Source organism: Coregonus clupeaformis, chromosome 6, assembly GCF_020615455.1.
Source record: "Coregonus clupeaformis isolate EN_2021a chromosome 6, ASM2061545v1, whole genome shotgun sequence".
Taxonomy (NCBI): domain Eukaryota; kingdom Metazoa; phylum Chordata; class Actinopteri; order Salmoniformes; family Salmonidae; genus Coregonus; species Coregonus clupeaformis.
Window position 1 is genome coordinate 20,238,667 of NC_059197.1, and position 19,839 is coordinate 20,258,505.

At 41.8% G+C, this 19,839-nt stretch overlaps 1 protein-coding gene across 1 annotated transcript; it reads right to left on the reverse strand.

The window, feature by feature from the left end:
• Positions 1-10,879: 10,879 nt before the first annotated feature.
• LOC121568327 (glia-derived nexin-like) lies at positions 10,880-18,294 on the reverse strand. Its single transcript, XM_041878881.2, has 9 exons — positions 18,008-18,294; positions 16,203-16,495; positions 15,597-15,824; positions 15,151-15,348; positions 14,097-14,295; positions 13,590-13,687; positions 13,181-13,267; positions 12,935-13,018; positions 10,880-11,169 (listed from the first exon to the last, which is right to left on the reverse strand). The coding sequence occupies exons 2-9, from the start codon at positions 16,465-16,467 to the stop codon at positions 11,132-11,134; spliced, it is 1,197 nt and encodes a 398-aa protein (XP_041734815.1). The 5' UTR covers positions 16,468-16,495; positions 18,008-18,294; the 3' UTR covers positions 10,880-11,131.
• Between the last annotated feature and the right edge of the window lie 1,545 nt (positions 18,295-19,839).

Below are 19,839 nucleotides of genomic sequence, written 5' to 3' on the forward strand. Positions count from 1 at the left end.
CAACATACACAACATACACATTTGCATGCTTGTCAACCAGATATAATGACGAGTTCAAAGTACAATGTCCTACACGCAACAAAGCAAACACCACCTCTTCCTTACTAACCTGACCCTTGAATCTTGGTCCACCAACCTTTCTTTGGAGGGCATATAAATGCCGGCCCTTGGGCTCTGAGTCCCATCTATCATAATGGCTCTAATCTTACATTTGGCCTCACTTCTACCCAGTGGAGCACGAATATCAATTATACAGTGCATTCGGAAAGTATTCAGACCCCTTGACTTTTCCACATTTTGTTACATTACAGCCTTATTCTAAAATTGATTAAATCGTTTTTTCCCCTTATCAATCTACACACAATACCCCATAATGACAAAGCCGAAACAGGTTTTCAGACATTTTTGCACATTTATTACAAATAGAAAATGGAAATATACGTTTTTCAACTGTCCATCCAAAGCCAATGCCTTGTCTACTAGGGCGCACCACTCTTTGCTGCTGTCACTGTTCTATGGTCACACTTAGGGAGATTCTCAATTGGTTTACTCAACTCATCCATCCTCTCCTCGACTCCTTTTGAAAAGGGTCAAACGTAACCGAGTAGAGGAAATGTGGAAACAAATAAGCTTGTATAAAATGAGACTATTTTTCTTCACTTCACTCCCATCAACAATTCGTTCTACAGCTGCACAATCGAGAGCATCCTGATTGGTTGCATCACCGCCTGGTATGGCAACTGCTCGGCCTCCGACCACAAGGCACTACAGAGGGTAGTGTGTACGGCCCAGTACATCACTGGGGCCAAGCTTCCTGCCATCCAGGACCTCTATACCAGGCAGTGTCAGAGGGAGACGCTAAAAATTGCCAAAGACTCCAGCCACCTTAGTCATAGACTGTTCTCTCTGCTACTGCTTGGCAAGCGGTACCGGAGCGCCAAGTCTAGGTCCAAAAGGCTTCTTAACAGCTTCTACCCCCAAGCAATAAGACTCCTGAACAGCTAATCAAATGGCTACCCGGACTATTACGCTGCTGCTACTCTCTGTTTATTATCTATGCATAGTCACTTTACCTCTACCTACATGTACATATTACCTCAAATACCTCGACTAACCTGTGCCCCCGCACATTGACTCTGTACCGGTACCCCCTGTATATAGCCTCACTACTGTTATTTTATTGTTGCTCTTTAATTATTTGTTTACAATTTTTTTTACTTATCTATTTTTCTACTTCCGTTTATTTTAGTAAATACTTTCTTAACACTTATTTTTCTTAAAACTGCATTGTTGGTTAAGGACTTGTAAGGAAGCATTTCACTGTAAGGTCTACACCTGTTATATTCAGTGACAAATACAATTTGATTTGATTTGATCATGCAAATGATGTTTACAGGGGTGGAATCCCAAATTAAATGTGTAACGAGGTAAAAAGACATTTAGCTAGTTGTGCTAGACATTTTATGGATACAATTATAAGTAGCATATCATTATTAAATATGTGCCTGCTTTTCTCCTATGAGTAAACCACAGCTGATTCAAGGGGACGTGGCGGATCTCTAAACTCTTCCGTGAAGGACTCAGGCAGGATACTCTTTAGCTTCCTCTTCTTCTCTGGTATTATGGCGTTCGCATATTTTGTTTGTGCATACCGCCATCTACTGTGCGGTAGTGTGTGGTCGATCACGTTACATTTTGTGATACAAAAACAAGGAAGGGGGAAAAGGAAAAAAATGCACCACCAACTAACCCTCCACCTATATACCACTATTACATACCACCAACTAACCCTCCACCTATATACCACTATTACATACCACCAACTGACCCTCCATCTATATACCACTATTACATACCACCAACTAACCCTCCACCTATATACCACTATTACATACCACCAACTAACCCTCCACCTATATACCACTATTACATACCACCAACTAACACCTATATACCACTATTACATACCACCAACTAACCCTCCATCTACATACCATTATTACATACCACCAACTAGACCTATATACCACTATTACATACCACCAACTAACCCTCCACCTATATACCACTATTACATACCACCAACTAACCCTCCACCTATATACCACTATTACATACCACCAACTAACCCTCCACCTATATACCACTATTACATACCACCAACTAACACCTATATACCACTATTACATACCACCAACTAACCCTCCATCTACATACCATTATTACATACCACCAACTAGACCTATATACCACTATTACATACCACCAACTAACCCTCCACCTATATACCACTATTACATACCACCAACTAACCCTCCACCTATATACCACTATTACATACCACCAACTAACCCTCCACCTATATACCACTATTACATACCACCAACTAACCCTCCACCTATATACCACTATTACATACCACCAACTAACCCTCCACCTATATACCACTATTACATACCACCAACTAACACCTATATACCACTATTACATACCACCAACTAACCCTCCACCTATATACCACTATTACATACCACCAACTAACCCTCCACCTATATACAACTATTACATACCACCAACTAACATCTATATACCACTATTACATACCACCAACTAACATCTATATACCACTATTACATACCACCAACTAACCCTCCACCTATATACCACTATTACATACCACCAACTAACATCTATATATCACTATTACATAACACCAACTAACCCTCCACCTATATACCACTATTACATACCACCAACTAACCATCCACCTATATACCACTTTTACATACCACCAACTAACATCTATATACCACAATTACATACCACCAACTAACCCTCCACCTATATACCACTTTTACATCCCACCAACTAACATCTATATACCACTATTACATACCACCAACAAATAATAATAATAATATGCCATTTAGCAGACACTTTTATCCAAAGCGACTTACAGTCATGTGTGCATACATTTTTACGTATGGATGGTCCCGGGGATCGAACCCACTACCCTGGCGTTACAAGCGCCATGCTCTACCAATTGAGCTACAGAGGACCACTATTATACCACTATTACATACCACCAACTAACCCTCCACCAAATACCACTATTACATATCACCAACTAACCCTACACCTATATACCACTATTACATATCACCAACTAACCCTACACCTATATACCACTATTACATACCACCAACTAACCCTCCATCTACATACCACTATTACATACCACCAACTAACCCTCCACCTATATACCACTATTACATACCACCAACTAACCCTCCACCTATATACCACTATTACATACCAACAACTAACCCTCCACCTATATACCACTATTACATACCACCAACTAACCCTCCACCTACAGTGAGGGAAAAAAAGTATTTGATCCCCTGCTGATTTTGTACGTTTGCCCACTGACAAAGAAATGATCAGTCTATAATTTTAATGGTAGGTTTATTTGAACAGTGAGAGACAGAATAACAACAAAAAAATCCAGAAAAACGGATGTCAAAAATGTTATAAATTTATTTGCATTTTAGTGAGGGAAATAAGTATTTGACCCCCTCTCAATCAGAAAGATATCTGGCTCCCATGTGTCTTTTATACAGGTGACGAGCTGATATTAGGAGCACACTCTTAAAGGGAGCGCTCCTAATCTCAGTTTGTTACCTGTATAAAAGACACCTGTCCACAGAAGCAATCAATCAGATTCCAAACTCTCCACCATGGCCAAGACCAAAGAGCTCTCCAAGGATGTCAGGGACAAGATTGTAGACCTACACAAGGCTGGAATGGGCTACAAGACCATCGCCAAGCAGCTTGGTGAGAAGGCGACAACAGTTGGTGCGATTATTCGCAAATGGAAGAAACACAAAAGAACTGTCAATCTCCCTCAGCCTGGGTCTCCATGCAAGATCTCACCTCGTGGAGTTGCAATGATCATGAGACGGTGAGGAATCAGCCCAGAACTACATGGGAGGATCTTGTCAATGATCTCAAGGCAGCTGGGACCATAGTCACAAAGAAAACAATTGGTAACACACTACGCCGTGAAGGACTGAAATCCTGCTGCGCCCGCAAGGTCCCCCTGCTCAAGAAAGCACATATACAGGCCCGTCTGAAGTTTGCCAATGAACATCTGAATGATTCAGAGGAGAACTGGGTGAAAGTTTTGTGGTCAGATGAGACCAAAATCGAGCTCTTTGGCATCAACTCAACTCGCCGTGTTTGGAGGAGGAGGAATGCTGCCTATGACCCCAAGAACACCATCCCCACCGTCAAACATGGAGGTGGAAACATTATGCTTTGGGGGTGTTTTTCTGCTAAGGGGACAGGACAACTTCACCGCATCAAAGGGACGATGGACGGGGCCATGTACCGTCAAATCTTGGGTGAGAACCTCCTTCCCTCAGCCAGGGCATTGAAAATGAGTCGTGGATGGGTATTCCAGCATGACAATGACCCAAAACACACGGCCAAGGCAACAAAGGTGTGGCTCAAGAAGAAGCACATTAAGGTCCTGGAGTGGCCTAGCCAGTCTCCAGACCTTAATCCCATAGAAAATCTGTGGAGGGAGCTGAAGGTTTGAGTTGCCAAACGTCAGCCTCAAAACCTTAATGACTTGGAGAAGATCTGCAAAGAGGAGTGGGACAAAATCCCTCCTGAGATGTATGCAAACCTGGTGGCCAACTACAAGAAACGTCTGACCTCTGTGATTGCCAACAAGGGTTTTGCCACCAAGTACTAAGTCATGTTTTGCAGAGGGGTCAAATACTTATTTCCCTCATTAAAATGCAAATCAATTTATAACATTTTTGACATGCGTTTTTCTGGATTTTTTTGTTGTTATTCTGTCTCTCACTGTGCAAATAAACCTACCATTAAAATTATAGACTGATCATGTCTTTGTCAGTGGGCAAATGTACAAAATCAGCAGGGGATCAAATACTTTTTTCCCTCACTGTATATGTCACTATTACATACCACCAACTGACCCTCCACCTATATACCACTATTACATACCACCAACTAACCCTCCACCTATATACCACTTTTACATACCACCAACTAACATCTATATACCACTATTACATACCACCAACTAACCCTCCACCTATATACCACTATTACATACCACCAACTAACCCTCCACCTATATACCACTATTACATACCACCAACTAACCCTCCACCTTTATACCACTATTTAATAAAATAAAATATAAATCACCACCCCATTCTACTACCCTAACTGATCCTACACCAGGCCGATGGCTTGGGAGGACAGGACTCTTTCGTTCAACACACCTTGTAACTCTTCTGCAGTAAAACCTCGTACACACAAGTACTTCTCTGCAACTGCCACCACAACATCTATTTTCTGTGATTTACGTTCCATTTCTGTGGTACAGTTGATAACCATGGCAATGAATGCTAAGATGCCAACCTTACCGAAGCACAAATTTGTATCACTCTGTATTGGCCTAGGCCTACTACTCACCCTTGACTCATCATCCTCTTCTCTCTTCACTGCCTCAGCTTGCAACACCTTGTTATACTCTGACCCTGGCAACCCAACCTATCTCTCTCGCACCGGGCACTTCTGATCCCCAGCAACATGGGCACCCCCACAATTAACACTGTTTTTTCCACTGATACTACACATTCCTTTGTCCCATGCCCTCATACACACTTCTCACATCTTGGAATCAACCTCCTACACACTGCTGCAACATGACCATAAGCTTGGCATCTGAAACACCATAGTGGGTTTGGCACAAAAGCTCTCACGGGATAACTGACTTTATCAGGTAAAGGCTGCTTCAAAACTCAAAAGGAAAGACAGTGTCATCTCAGTTTCACCACCGGGTCTGCCTTCGCACCAAATGGTGGGCGTTACAGACACAGGGATTTTTTTTTTTCAGTTGCTCCACCTCAACACTTAACGCCACCCCAGTAATCACTCCTTTCAAAGGCACTCTGCTCTGGGGAGCAAAGCAAGTCACAGGTCTTATCCCTAGGCAGTGGTGTAAAGTACTTAAGTAAAAATACTTGAAAGTACTACTTAAGTAGTTTTGGGGGGGTCTGTACTTTACTTTACTATTTATATTTTTGACAACTTTTACTTTTACTTCACTACATTCCTAAAGAAAATAATGTACTTTTTACTACATACATTTTCCCTGACACCCAAAAGTACTTGTTACATTTTGAATGCTTAGCAGGACAGGAAAATTGTCTAATTCACACACTTATCAAGAGAACATCCCTGGTCATCTCTACTGCATCTGATCTGGAGGACTCACTAAACACAAATGCTTCGTTTGTAAACAATGTCTGCGTGTTGTAGTGTGCCCCTGGCTATCCATAAATTTAAAAAACAAGACAATTGTGCCGTCTGGTTTGCTTAATATAAGCAATTTGTAATGATGTATACTTGTACTTGTACTTTTGCAATTCAATTAACTTTTGATACTTAAGTATATTTAAAATCAAATACTTTTAGACTTTTACTCAAGTAGTATTTTACTGGGTGACTTTCCCCATTTACTTGAATCTTTACTTTTACTCATGCCCCTCCTTGCTCGGGCAGGTTTCGGTGTTCGTCATCACCGGCTTACTAGCCACTACCGCTCCATTTATCATTACATTTTAGTCATTTTAGCAGACGCTCTTATCCAGAGCGACTTACAGTTAGTGAGTGCATACATTTTTCATCACTCCATTTGTCTTGTCTTGTCTTGTCAATCACACACACCTGGTACTCATTCCCTCATTAGTCTGTGTATAAGTGTTCCCTCTGCTCCCTTGTGAGTAACTCGGGTGAGCTACGCTTTCCTTGTATGTAGCCAAGGTGGATTTTTCCCTTGTGCTAGTTTCGTTTTGACGCTTGCTGCGCTTTATTCATGTACACTGAATAAACTCTGGATTTCTGTGTTTTACCTCCTGCGCCTGACTCCGTCAATCACATCTCGTCACAACTCAAGTATAACAATTGGGTAGGTTTTTCACCACTGTCCCTAGGTGCGTGACGCGAAGTGCCCGCTCCCTCTGGACTGAAGAAGCATATAAAATCATCACAAGTCCACTTCGAGCTACCTTCACCGATTTAACAGTACTCAACTTATTTCTACCCAGTCTGAGACTACATATGGCTCAGCCAAAAGGCAGGTATCCACTTCCACTGTGCCCGAATCATCCTTTGCATGACCATCTGGGTGAGGCTCGGACTCAGAGGTCTTCACCACACCTGCCACCACAGGTAATTCATTCTCACTCTTGTCGGGTTCTACTTCTGAGCCATCAGAATACATTTTGTACTTCAACACACACCTTCCTACTGCACTCGGCTCTTCTCCTTCTTCCTCGCTGTCCATAACCATATATATCCGTTCACCACGCTCATGCCGTGCCTTCATCCGCTGTACTGTTTGTAGAACACATACGGATGGCCTTTCTTCAATACGCACCTTCTATTCCTTAGCCCAATTTACAAGGCTGCCTATCTCTAGCCTCTCCATGGCGGCAAAACTTTAGCTCACATTACTCTTGTGCTTCGTCGGCGAGGGAGGCAAGGACACTCCTCCATTCGCCTACTAACTAATTGACACGCTCCTCTACCACTTGAGTGGTTTCCAGGTCACGGAGGAGTCGAGGAGCAGACTGTCTTTTTCCAAATGTGAATCTCCCCCAGTCAAATGCACATCAAAGGTACTTTTCAATAATAGAAGGTATCCTTTACATATAGCTAGAACTTTATAAATATATGCATTTACTTTAAAGAACGTTTTGTATATTTGATACAAAAAGTGTTTATTTAAGCACACCCCTCAATATTTTAAGTTTGTCAAAATACCAACTCATCCACCTCAACAACAGATGGTAATTGTTACATTACATATGAAAAAATAAAAAATTCATTCAAAGTATAGGAGTCCTCAAACAGAGTTTAATGCAAATGATTGACATATCAAAACATGGGTTTGAGTGGCTAAATTAATTCAGGGACTTGAAGTGTAACTTTCCAATCTTAAAATGAACATGTAAAACCACCAATAACATTAATTCAAACTGAAATGTACACTATATAATGTACTCAATATAATATACACGTTTGACATTCAGGGTCATATAAAAAAGCTAGCAAATACTCTAGAAAGTATACAGAGGATACTTAATGTCTCATTGGCAGAACACTATATTATGGACCATAATAAAAGTCAAATCAAATGCAAACATTTAAAACAAATAGCATCATAATACAGTTTTTCTCAGTCGCTTTGGTGCATTTCTTAGATCAAAAGTGCAATTCTTGATACTACTTGTACAAATTCCAAATCATCTAGTCACTTGTGCACATCATTAAAGCAATTTCTTATTCCTTTGAACAAATTGCAATTGCTTTTGTACATATTGCAATTGATAATGTACAAGTGTCAGCTTTTTTCCACATTTTCAATTGCTCATGTCATGTTGATCAAAATATAGTAGATGGTTCTCTGTTGAATAGTCTTACCCCTCAAAACACCTAGGCATTAGTTCCTTGCATAAGCCATTACATGCAAAATTTTTGAACTATTTGTCATAAACTGTCAAGCATAGTTTTACACATTTCTATTAGACCTTTTGTACAAAAACGTAAATTGCTGAATCGTGCAGGTGAAATTAACCCTCACTCATGAAGGAATGTAAAGTGTTAGTTCAACCAACAATCAACCAGTTGTCTAAATTGCTCAAAGGTGCATCTCATGAAGAATCAATTGGCAAGCATATATAGACAGACCACAACACAGAGTTGCAATTTTCCAATAATGGATGGACCAGGAAACGAACAGGGTCAACAGCCAAGAGGAGGAAGAAGAGGAGCAAGGATGCGTGGTGGAAGGCAAAACAGAGGAAGAGGACATAGGCGCATATATGATGACATAAGGGCCACTATTGTAGACCATGTTGTCAATCATGGCCTTACAATGGCTGAGGCGGGTCGAAGGGTGCAGCCGAATATTGGGAGATCAACCGTGTCCTCAATAGTACAAACGTTTCAAGAGAGAACAGGTATGTCCACCAATGTACAGTGCACTGTTACTGTATATAAGCAGTATACTGTATACTTCCTACAATGCTTCATATTACAGTAGTCCACTTGTATTTCACAGCATACAGAAATCTACTCTATACAGATACATACTGCACCTTACATGCACCCACCTGTATGTTTTACAGTAAAATGTGTGTTCGCATAGTTTTTGTCTATGTGAAAGTGTGCGATGCATCACTGCATTTTTCCACACATAGGACTGCAAGATTACCTCAAACCGGTGGCAGAGGACGCCTTTTCACACCTCAACAGGAGGAGGCTATTTGCACCATGGTCCGAGCAAACAATGCCATGAGACTCAGGGAAATACAAAGGACCATTATAGAAGACAACGATGTCTTTGAAAACATCCATACGGTTAGCATCTCAACCATCGACAGGGTGCTGCATAGAAACCAGATGAGTATGAAACAGCTGTACCGTGTACCATTCCAAAGGAATGAGGACAGAGTTAAGGAGCTACGGTACCAGTATGTACAGGTAAAACATATATCTATGTAACTACTTTACAGCAACATTTTATAGTGTTACATAGTACAGTAAGCATAAACTGCACACATTTCCATTGCTGTGGAAGGAACATGCAATATATGTACATTTTATGTCACTCTTCCTTACCAAAACAAATTCAACTGTGTGTTCTGGGATATAGCGTATAATGGAGTTGGAATCAAGTGAACCCTCTCACAACTTTGTATACGTGGATGAGGCTGGCTTCAACCTGACCAAATGCAGAAGGCGGGGTCGGAATATCATCGGTCACAGAGCTACTGTGGATTTGCCAGGCCAACGGGGAGGAAATATCACCATGTGTGCTGCTATTTCGGAGCATGGTGTCCTAACCCATATCCCCCTTTTAGGGCCATACAACACCCAGCATCTACTCAACTTTTTAGAGACTCTACAGGGCTCTCATCCCTGATGATGAGAGGGGTCTGTTTAGAGAGGATTTGCCAAAGTATGTGGTCATTTGTGATAATGTGAGTTTCCATCGATCAAACATCATAAGGCAATGGTTTGTGACCCACCCGAGGATGCTCATAGAATTCCTCCCACCTTATTCACCATTCCTTAACCCAATTGAGGAGTTATTTTCAGCATGGAGGTGGAAGGTGTACGATCGTCAGCCACACACACAGATGACCCTGCTGGCTGCAATGGATGCAGCATGTGAGGACACCACAGTAGACGCCTGCAGAGGATGGATAAGGCATTCCAAAAGATTCTTTCCACGTTGCATTGGAAGGGAAAATATCCGGTGTGATGTGGATGAGAATATGTGGGCTGACAGACAGGAACGTCTGGATGTGTAGAGACAGCACTAGAACAGTGCTGTGGGCGAGTTGTGCCTTAGGGGTGGTTTCCTGTGTTTCTTTCTAATTTAGTTTTTTTTCCTTTGTGCCCCTTGGGTTGTCCAGTCTCTTTCAATCAATAACCCACATACAGTAATATGTAAATAGTACTGTTGAAATTGATATATGCCATAGAAGTGCAGCCTTGTGCATTTTCAATACAGTAACTGTCATCCAAACTGTAGCCTAAGTTTACATCAGGTAATACTGTCAAAGTACACAGTTCCATTGACAACATGCCTAAACATTTTGACAACCTTGTTCGTGAACAATGACTCAATGACTTATCATTCTGATGACACTGACATGATCATTGGCATGAATATTTACTTTTGAGAGATGTACTAAGGATTTTTAGTGACTGACTAGCTTTAGAAACATATCTATTGTATATTGCAGTTTGTACAAATTGTTCTGAGAAATGCACTTATTATTTTGCACATGTTAGGGATGATGTGAAAAATGCACCAAAGCGACTGAGAAAAACTGTATGTCCACATTGTACACAAATACAAGTCTGAGTATGAATGTGAATTTTGTTTGTGTGCAAGTGTTGTATAGGTGTGTTTGCATGTGAGCAAGGAAGTGTTTGCTGTGTATATTAATGTATTATTTTGAAGCTCTGAAGGCACATTCCAGTGAAAGGGATATCTGCAGGCAGGAAAGGCTCAAGGCTGATTGACCTGGCCCATGAAGAGGATCGTACCTGAGGACCAAGGAAACAACAATAATAATAAACAAGTAATTCTACAGCAAATTGAAGGAAATTAACATGGTCAACATGTCAATAAGTAGAAAAACAAAGACAGAATATGACCTGACCTGCTTCCCGATTGTACAGTACCAGTCAAAAGTTGACAAACCTACTCATTCAAAGAGTTTCTTTATTTTTACAATGTAGAATAATAGTGAAGACATCAAAACTATGAAATAACACATATGGAATCATGTAGGAACCAAAAGTGTTAAAGAAATCCAAATATATTTTGTTTGAGATTCTTCAAATAACCACCCTTTGCCTTGATGACAGCTTTGCACACGCTTGGCATTCTCTCAACCAGCTTCACCTGGAATGCTTTTCCAACAGTCTTGAAGGCGTTCCCACATATGCTAAGCACTAGTTGGCTGCTTTTCCTTCACTCTGCTGTCCAACTCATCCCAAACCATCTTAATTGGGTTGAGGTTGGGGGGTTGTGGAGGCCAGGTCATCTGATGCAGCACTCCACCACTCCCCTTCTTGGTAAAATAGCCCTTACACAGCCTGGAGGTGTGTTGGGTCATTGTCCTGTTGAAAAACAAATGATAGTCCAACTAGGCCCAAACCTGATGGGATGGCGTTCGCTGCAGAATGCTGTGGTAGCCATGCTGGTTAAGTGTGCCTTGAATTCTAAATAAATCAGACAGGGTCACCAGAAAAGTACCATAACACCTCCTCCTCCATGCTTTACGGTGGGAACTACACATGCGGACATCATCCGTTCACCCACACTGCGTCTCACAAAGACACGGCGGTTGGAACCAAAAATCTCAAATTTGGAGATTGCTCGTGTTTCTTGGCCCAAGCAGGTCTCTTCTTATTGGTGTCCTTTAGTAGTGGTTTCTTTGCAGCAATTCGACCCTGAAGGCCTGATTCACACAGTCCCCTCTGAACTGTTGATGTGTCTGTGACTTGAACTCTGAAGCGTTTATTTGGGCTGCAATTTCTTAGGCTGGTAACTAATGAACTTATCCTCTGCAGCAGAGGTAACTCTGGGTCTTCCATTCCTGTGGTGGTCCTCATGAGAGCCAGTTTCATCATAGCCCTTGATGGTTTTTGCAACTGCACTTGAAGAAACTTAAAAAGTTCTTAATTTTCCGTATTGACTGACCTTCATGTCTTAAAGTAATGATTAACTGTCGTTTCTCTTTTTGCTTTTTGAGCTGTTCTTGCCATAATATGGACTTGGTCTTTTACTGAATAGGGCTATCTTCTGTATACCCCCCCCCCTACCTTGTCACAACACAACTGATTGGCTCAAACGCATTAAGAAGGAAATAAATTCCACAAATTAACTTTTAAGAAGACACACCTGTTAATTTAAATGCATTCCAGGTGACTACCTCATGAATCTGGTTGAGAGAATGCCAAGAGTGTGCAAAGCTGTTATCAAGGGTGGCTATTTGAAGAATCTCAAAATATATTTTTGACTTGTTTAACACTTTTTTAGTTACTACATGATTCCATATGTGTTATTTCATAGTTTTGATGTCTTCACTATAATTCTACATTGTAAAAAATAAAGAAAAACCCTTGAATGAGTAGGTGTGTCCAAACTTTTGACTGGTAGTGTATGTCATGTCAATTACACAACAGCTAGTTCAACAACTAGTGATCTTTGCCAAATAGGATGTCAGTCTTTTGAAACCATTAGAGTACATTCTAAAAGTAATAGAAAAATGAGAGATTGACAGAGACAGGCGGCATGCTGTACCTGTTGGGTTGTGCCGAATGAGGAAGAGGAAGGGTCGGTCTACAATGACCCAAGGTGGAGAAGACCTGGCCATTAAGATGGCAGCTGGAGAAAAATGAGAAATACAAACAAAAACACTGAAGTCTTCAACCTGCCTTATCTCCTCTCATATTCAGAGAGAATATCCACACAGATGCAAAACTCAATTCACACACACTAAACTAAATACAAACAGAAGCAAAAATGACTAAACCAACAAACACTCACTCGTGGCAGCAGCTGCTTTGGTTCCATCCTCATTGACCTCGATCAAGGCCTTCTGTAGAGCTTTAGATACATACACAGGCTCTGTACCTGAGGGAAAAGTTGGATGACAAAATATTAAAGTGCTGTAAAGTTCCATTGATAAAAACAATGTCCCACTGGGTGTTGCTACAGGACAACCCAATTATTATGCACATATTAATTCTGGTCCATTATATAAGGATATAAGGCCACTTCACACCGGACAGCTAGACATGAATCATGGCTATTTGGAGCTCTCATTACAGTAAACAGTCAACGATGCTTTCATATATTAGCACCAGTCATTGTTGTGTCAATGGTTGATACACTGTCAGAAAGAAGACATTACAGTTCTATGTGATGTTTGATTTATGATCCCAGTGCCACTCACTGAGGTGTCTGAAGTCGGCTTTGCCCTCATCAAAGATGTCTGTTATCCCCAGGGCTGAGAGGGAGGCTTGCAGGTCCACTTCGGCTTCAGCTGTAAACCTACACACAACACAGGCCAATGACGTAATGAGCATTTCCTTCACCAATTAGTGAAGACTTTTCATACACATAACAAATAGCAAGATTGCACAATGTTGTACCTAGGAGTTAGTCATTTAAGTGTGACATATGATGAGTGTTAGCAGGTGATAGGAAGTGCTTCCTGGCCATAAGAGCCAGGAGTGGGTGTGTCTTGTCTTTGACCTGTCCCTGCAACAGTACCTGGAAGTTACCTGGTCATTGGGGTGCAACATTACCAACACGCTTCTCTGTCATGTAGTGGGCAATAACGTCAGCTCTATACAATATATTTTTAACTGCAATGTGTTAAGAACATTGCACCCTCCTGAACAGGATCTTGGGTAAGGGTTTTTGAACCAGTGAGTGGGTTGTTGTGTTCGGGTCTTACTTGGGCAGCAGCAAGCGGACCTTCCTCTGGTGCAGCAGCTTGGACCAGCTCTGTACAGTGGCTGTGCTGATGTGAGGGATGACATCACCTAGGGGCGTGTCCTCCTCTGATGGCAGGGCGATCAGCATGCTTATGCTGTTGCCGTGATACGGTAGTTCGATGACCTTATAATTCAGCCCTTGGGGTGTGCTGGCCAGACCTAGGAGATAAGGGGTCAGGGGTGAGGGATATTCATACCGTAGGCTAAGAAGTGTTACTGTATTCATGGTCCATCTGAAATTCTGACATTATTCAACACCTTTATGAGGATAGTCATCTTGTGAATAAATACTATATCTCTCCTCTATAGTGACATTAATATGTTAGTTTTCTAGCCTAGTTTGACTTTAGTTGCATAATGACAAGGATGGCGTTTGTTGGTTCCCAGAACAATCTGTGGTGGGATGTGGCAAGACAAAAATGCCAAAACCACAGTGATACCAATCCAACAACACAAGCATTTATAGACAGGACCATATAGTCATACTGTGAAACAGCCATACAACAAGTAATCAAAGCTGAACTCCACATGTTGTACTAAAGCAACAATATGTTTCCCATTATACTCAAATATCAAAAGAGATTTAATCTGTCATTTATGTCTGAGAAGTATGCTTGCCAAATGTGTTGCTTTGTAGTATTTTCTCTGTAAATGGAGGATGAAAATATGATTCCCAAGAGCATTGTTTTATTGCAGTAATTTTATTCAAGAGTCTTTCACAATTTACTCTCAGAAATGAACTAGACTGTCAGGGAAATAATCCCAGACAGTCCAGAGAGTAGCTATTCTGTGCTGAAGCTGTAAGGCATTGATAAATACCCAACTCGACTACTCTTAAGCCTACATGGCAAACTCTATCCACGTCACTTAATAGGCTAAACTACAGTCAAGATGGAATTATGGGGTCTAACTACAGCAGACAGTATATCATTTCACATGCAGGTCAAAATATTATCCCAGTGAGAAGGTCAGAAGGGTTCAAAGTGGTGTCTTAGGTCTCAGAGCAGAACTCACCAATGTTGAAGACCGACAGCTGGGACATCATGGGGACTTTGTATGCATTGCCGTCTCCCGCGTTGAAGGTTCTCATCTTGGTGTTTTCTGTCTGGAAGCGGGACTTCCACAGGCCTTTAAAGTAGATGGCGTTAACGGCTACCAGGCGGGTCAGAGCTCCATCCAACATGTCTGCCTTGACCAGAGTGGGGATGTGGCCTGTAAATTAGAACACAGCCGTCAGAAAAATGTATCATTCCAACACCAATGACACACTGACCAATATAAACCTTAATGAATTGAATAGGACAAGTTAGATACCCCCATTGAATGTAAAATCATCACAAGACCTAGTGAAATAAAGTCTGGTGCTATTAGAATGTAACCTAATTACATACCATTAGAGATCTATGGTCATGTTTTAATTGACTGTCCTACAGTAAGTTTGAATCCAGTTGCAGTCTCACCTTTGGTCTGGTTGTTGACCCAGTCGTTGATGGCGGCTGCAGCAGCCTGGGTGTCAGTGAAGTCTAAGGTCCGGCTCTCACACTGGAAGTTGGCCCTGTTGGAGGACATGAAAGCCTCCTCCATAGGGAAGCCCTGCTGGGAGAACATAGCATTGGCGATAGTCACAATGTCCTGGTTGGACTTGGCCGTCAGCGTCTTGTGGAGCTTCCTCAACATCTTATAAGGGCCTGGAAAGAAGAGTTGGGGAATTTCAATGAGATATTTTGGGATTTTCTGAAAACAGTGTTGTTCCTCGGGGTAGGAGTATGGCTGGAAGTCATTCAAGTCATCATCATGTTGTTCCTCTGGGTAGCGCAATGACTGGAAGTCTACAGGTACAGTAGCATACGCTAGCATACCTGTAGAATTCCAGTCATTACGCTAACACTAGTTACTGTAGCATTGGCTTGCAAAACTACCTACAACTTCCTTCATATTGCACGCAGAGACACAAAAATGGTATCCACGAGTTCATCGGACTCTGGGTAAGCCAGAATCTCGCAGTATCCCTTTAATGAGAGACACTGGATGAGGCTATGAAAGGACTATTATTAAGGGAGTCTTACCATTCTTCTTGTAGCGGAGTGCTGTGAGGAGCTGCCTGCGGGTCTCTCCATGGGCGCCTGGCAGCAGCATGCCCAGGATAGAGGCCACGCCGTGAGGGGAGAGCACCACGTTCTCCTGGGGTCTGGAGCGGGCCACCTGCTGGAACACCTGGAGCCCCAGGTCGGAGCCCCGTTCGCCATAGGAGCGGGTGGAGGGGGCCTGGGAGAGCACCCCCCGGTGGACACCCAGTGTCACCAGCAGGCACAGTAACGAGGGGAGGCCCATCTCAGGTCTCACTCACTGACTGACACACCTGGAAGAGGGTTGAGGGGGAGAGAGAGTCATGGAAGTAATTTGCATGTAGGATTATGACTCACTGTGGTTCACCATAATCCAAGCATGTCCTTGTTCCGAATGGTTTTGACAGGAGCTGAAAGGTGCTGTGCCCCTATGGCACTGGCTTCAGTATCGCCATTGTCAAATGAAGTCCCCTGTAGCTCAGTTGGTAGAGCATGGCGCTTGCAACGCCAGGGTTGTGGGTTCGTTTCCAACGGGGGGTCAGTATGAAAAATGTATGCACTCACTAACTGTAAGTCGCTCTGGATAAGAGCGTCTGCTAAATGACTAAAATGTAAGGTTAGTCATGCTGTCTAAACATGACTAATGGATACTGTCAGCCCCCAAAACCAGCACCAAGTAGTGCACTACTTATCCTGTTATTGGCACCTCATTACCAGTATTTCTATAGTTCATATAAAGTCATAACATTTTTAGGAGACTACATCATATCTATCCTCCTTCCTGTGGAAATACTGGCTTTATGAATTCAATTATGCTTGCAATAAACCCAGACAGCCATTGTCTCAGTGCAGATTGAGAAACAGATGGGGTGGGTTAATTATATTATAAAAAATATTAAATAATATAAGTAAGGCGTTTGTCTCTACACAATGGCCTACAGTATATCAACTAAGTTACCAAGCTAATCATTGGAATTCTCGGACATTCCTTGGGATGTTTAATCCTCATCACAGTTACTTTATTCTGAAACTGTTAGTAAAAGAAAAAGCCCTTGGAACAGTAGGCTACTGACTGAGATATTGAACAAGATAGCCCAACTATCAACAACACTCAGTCATAGTGCTCAGTCATAGACTCCTGCAGCCAAGGTATTTAAAGGTGGTGACAACCTGCCCCTGCCTCTCCTGAGTCTCCTCCACAAGTTAATTAAACTAACTCCAGTTCAGACATGTACGGACAGACTGTAAACAGAGCTCCTTCAGAGCTGTGTGTGTTTGGCTAGGAAATCGTAGGCTAAAGCCTACCCTACTGTTCATTATTCATTAAAATTGGTTACAAAAGTGAAGGACGCCAGTCTGGAAATGTGAATAAAGAAATTAGTTGACAAGCAGCCTACTAAATCACCTTGACATCTACTTTGAGAAACACTATCCATGGCTGAAACAAAAAAACAACAGCCGTATAATTCTGCATTTCAGTTATGGAAATCGAGTAGGCTTTGCTAACAGTACATGACGTTTAACCGTGAAGTCGAGACAAATGAGAATATGACCCAAGTGTTTACCAATGATGATCATTGTTTACGATGTAGCTAATTAGAATAGCTACACTTTGAAGAGTCGCACTTGAAGTTTAAAATTCGTCCATCCTGGCTGGCAAAATGCAGCCTCACATCATTCATCTCTCTCGAACTCTACAAAGAACATAAGACATAGGCTAGCCTGAAACATAGTTACATTGCCATATCCTACATACATTTTTAAAGTGTATATCGCGTCTCCATGTGGAGATAATAGATCCTTACTTGAATAGTTTGGATGTAAACGGTCCAAAAACGTTATTTGAGCATACAACTGTTCCGGTTAGTAACTCAATACAAATACGACACCAGCCTCTCTCGAGTTACCAGAAGAGTGAATAGCAAGGCACAAGGTCTCCGTCGACGTTTGTCCCAAAGGTAAAGATTCTGTCTGACACTTAGTTTATAATATGGAGGGTTTTGGTGAGTTGAACTCCGCCCTCCCGAGAGTGAAACTCGAATCGGAGATCGGTTGATGAGAGAAGAAAAAAACAACGCATAAAGTGACAACTTGCAAATGTTTAATACTACTATTAAATTAGTAGGCTGCTGTCAACAGGAAGTGACAATGAACATGTCGCGCAACATTGAATAGTCCTTGTTATTTCACGGTTAAAAATAATTGTCTTAACTGCTAGCCTACCATTTGGGATTCAAAATGGTTCATTTATTTAATTTAGCTTTGTGTATGTGATAGTGGTGGGTGTCCTATTTTAAACATTTGCTTAATTGCTTTTACTCATTTTTATTAATGCTAACACAAGGGAGTGGTGTGTTCTCACCCAGCAATGACATGTCAGACCCAGAAGAGAGTGTTTGTAACATAAAGTTATAAGTAGCCTACTCAAACTTCACCTCTCCCCCACTCACTATGGAGACATTGTAAGAAAGCTTGTATTGTAAGTCAATTGCCCCCTGTGGCCCCTGTATGGGTCCCCCAGATAACTGTTGGCAGGACAAAAGGACCACCTGGTGCCTCTGTTCACCTGTGTGCTGCCCAAACACACACACACACACATACAGGAGGGGCCCTGCCTCAGTTACACCCCCTCTGCCATAATAAAAATACATGATTATTTAAGAGTTAGTGGATGTATGGGGGATTGAGTTACAGGAGATTAAATAAGAGGGAAGGTACATGTAATCAAGAGGCAGTGTGCTCAATAAGGGGGGATTTGGTTATGTAAGCAGGTGAGGGAGGCATCTTTTTTTTTAAATGTCCTGCTCAAAAGGCTGCTGAAACTAGAAGCAGAGCAGATCCTGCAGACTGCAGAGTCATGTACGCTAATAACAGATGCTCAACTGTAGGTTATATCTACAGGAGATATTGGAGCCCTCTCTGTCCTTCCCTTTAATAGACCCTTACTCTATATCTACAGTAGATATTGGAGCCCGCTCTGTCCTTCCCTTTAATAGACCCTTTCTCTATATCTACAGTAGATATTGGAGCCCTCTATGTCCTTCCCTTTAATAGACCCTTACTCTATATCTACAGTAGATATTGGAGCCCTCTCTGTCCTTCCCTTTAATAGACCCTTACTCTATATCTACAGTAGATATTGGAGCCCGCTCTGTCCTTCCCTTTAATAGACCCTTACTCTATATCTACAGTAGATATTGGAGCCCTCTCTGTCCTTCCCTTTAATAGACCCTTACTCTATATCTACAGTAGATATTGGAGCCCTCTCTGTCCTTCCCTTTAATAGACCCTTACTCTATATCTACAGTAGATATTGGAGCCCTCTCGGTCCTTCCCTTTAATAGACCCTTACTCTATATCTACAGTAGATATTGGAGCCCTCTCTGTCCTTCCCTTTAATAGACCCTTACTCTATATCTACAGTAGATATTGGAGCCCTCTCTGTCCTTCCCTTTAATAGACCCTTACTCTATATCTACAGTAGATATTGGAGCCCTCTCTGTCCTTCCCTTTAATAGACCCTTACTCTATATCTACAGTAGATATTGGAGCCCTCTCGGTCCTTCCCTTTAATAGACCCTTACTCTATATCTACAGTAGATATTGGAGCCCTCTCTGTCCTTCCCTTTAATAGACC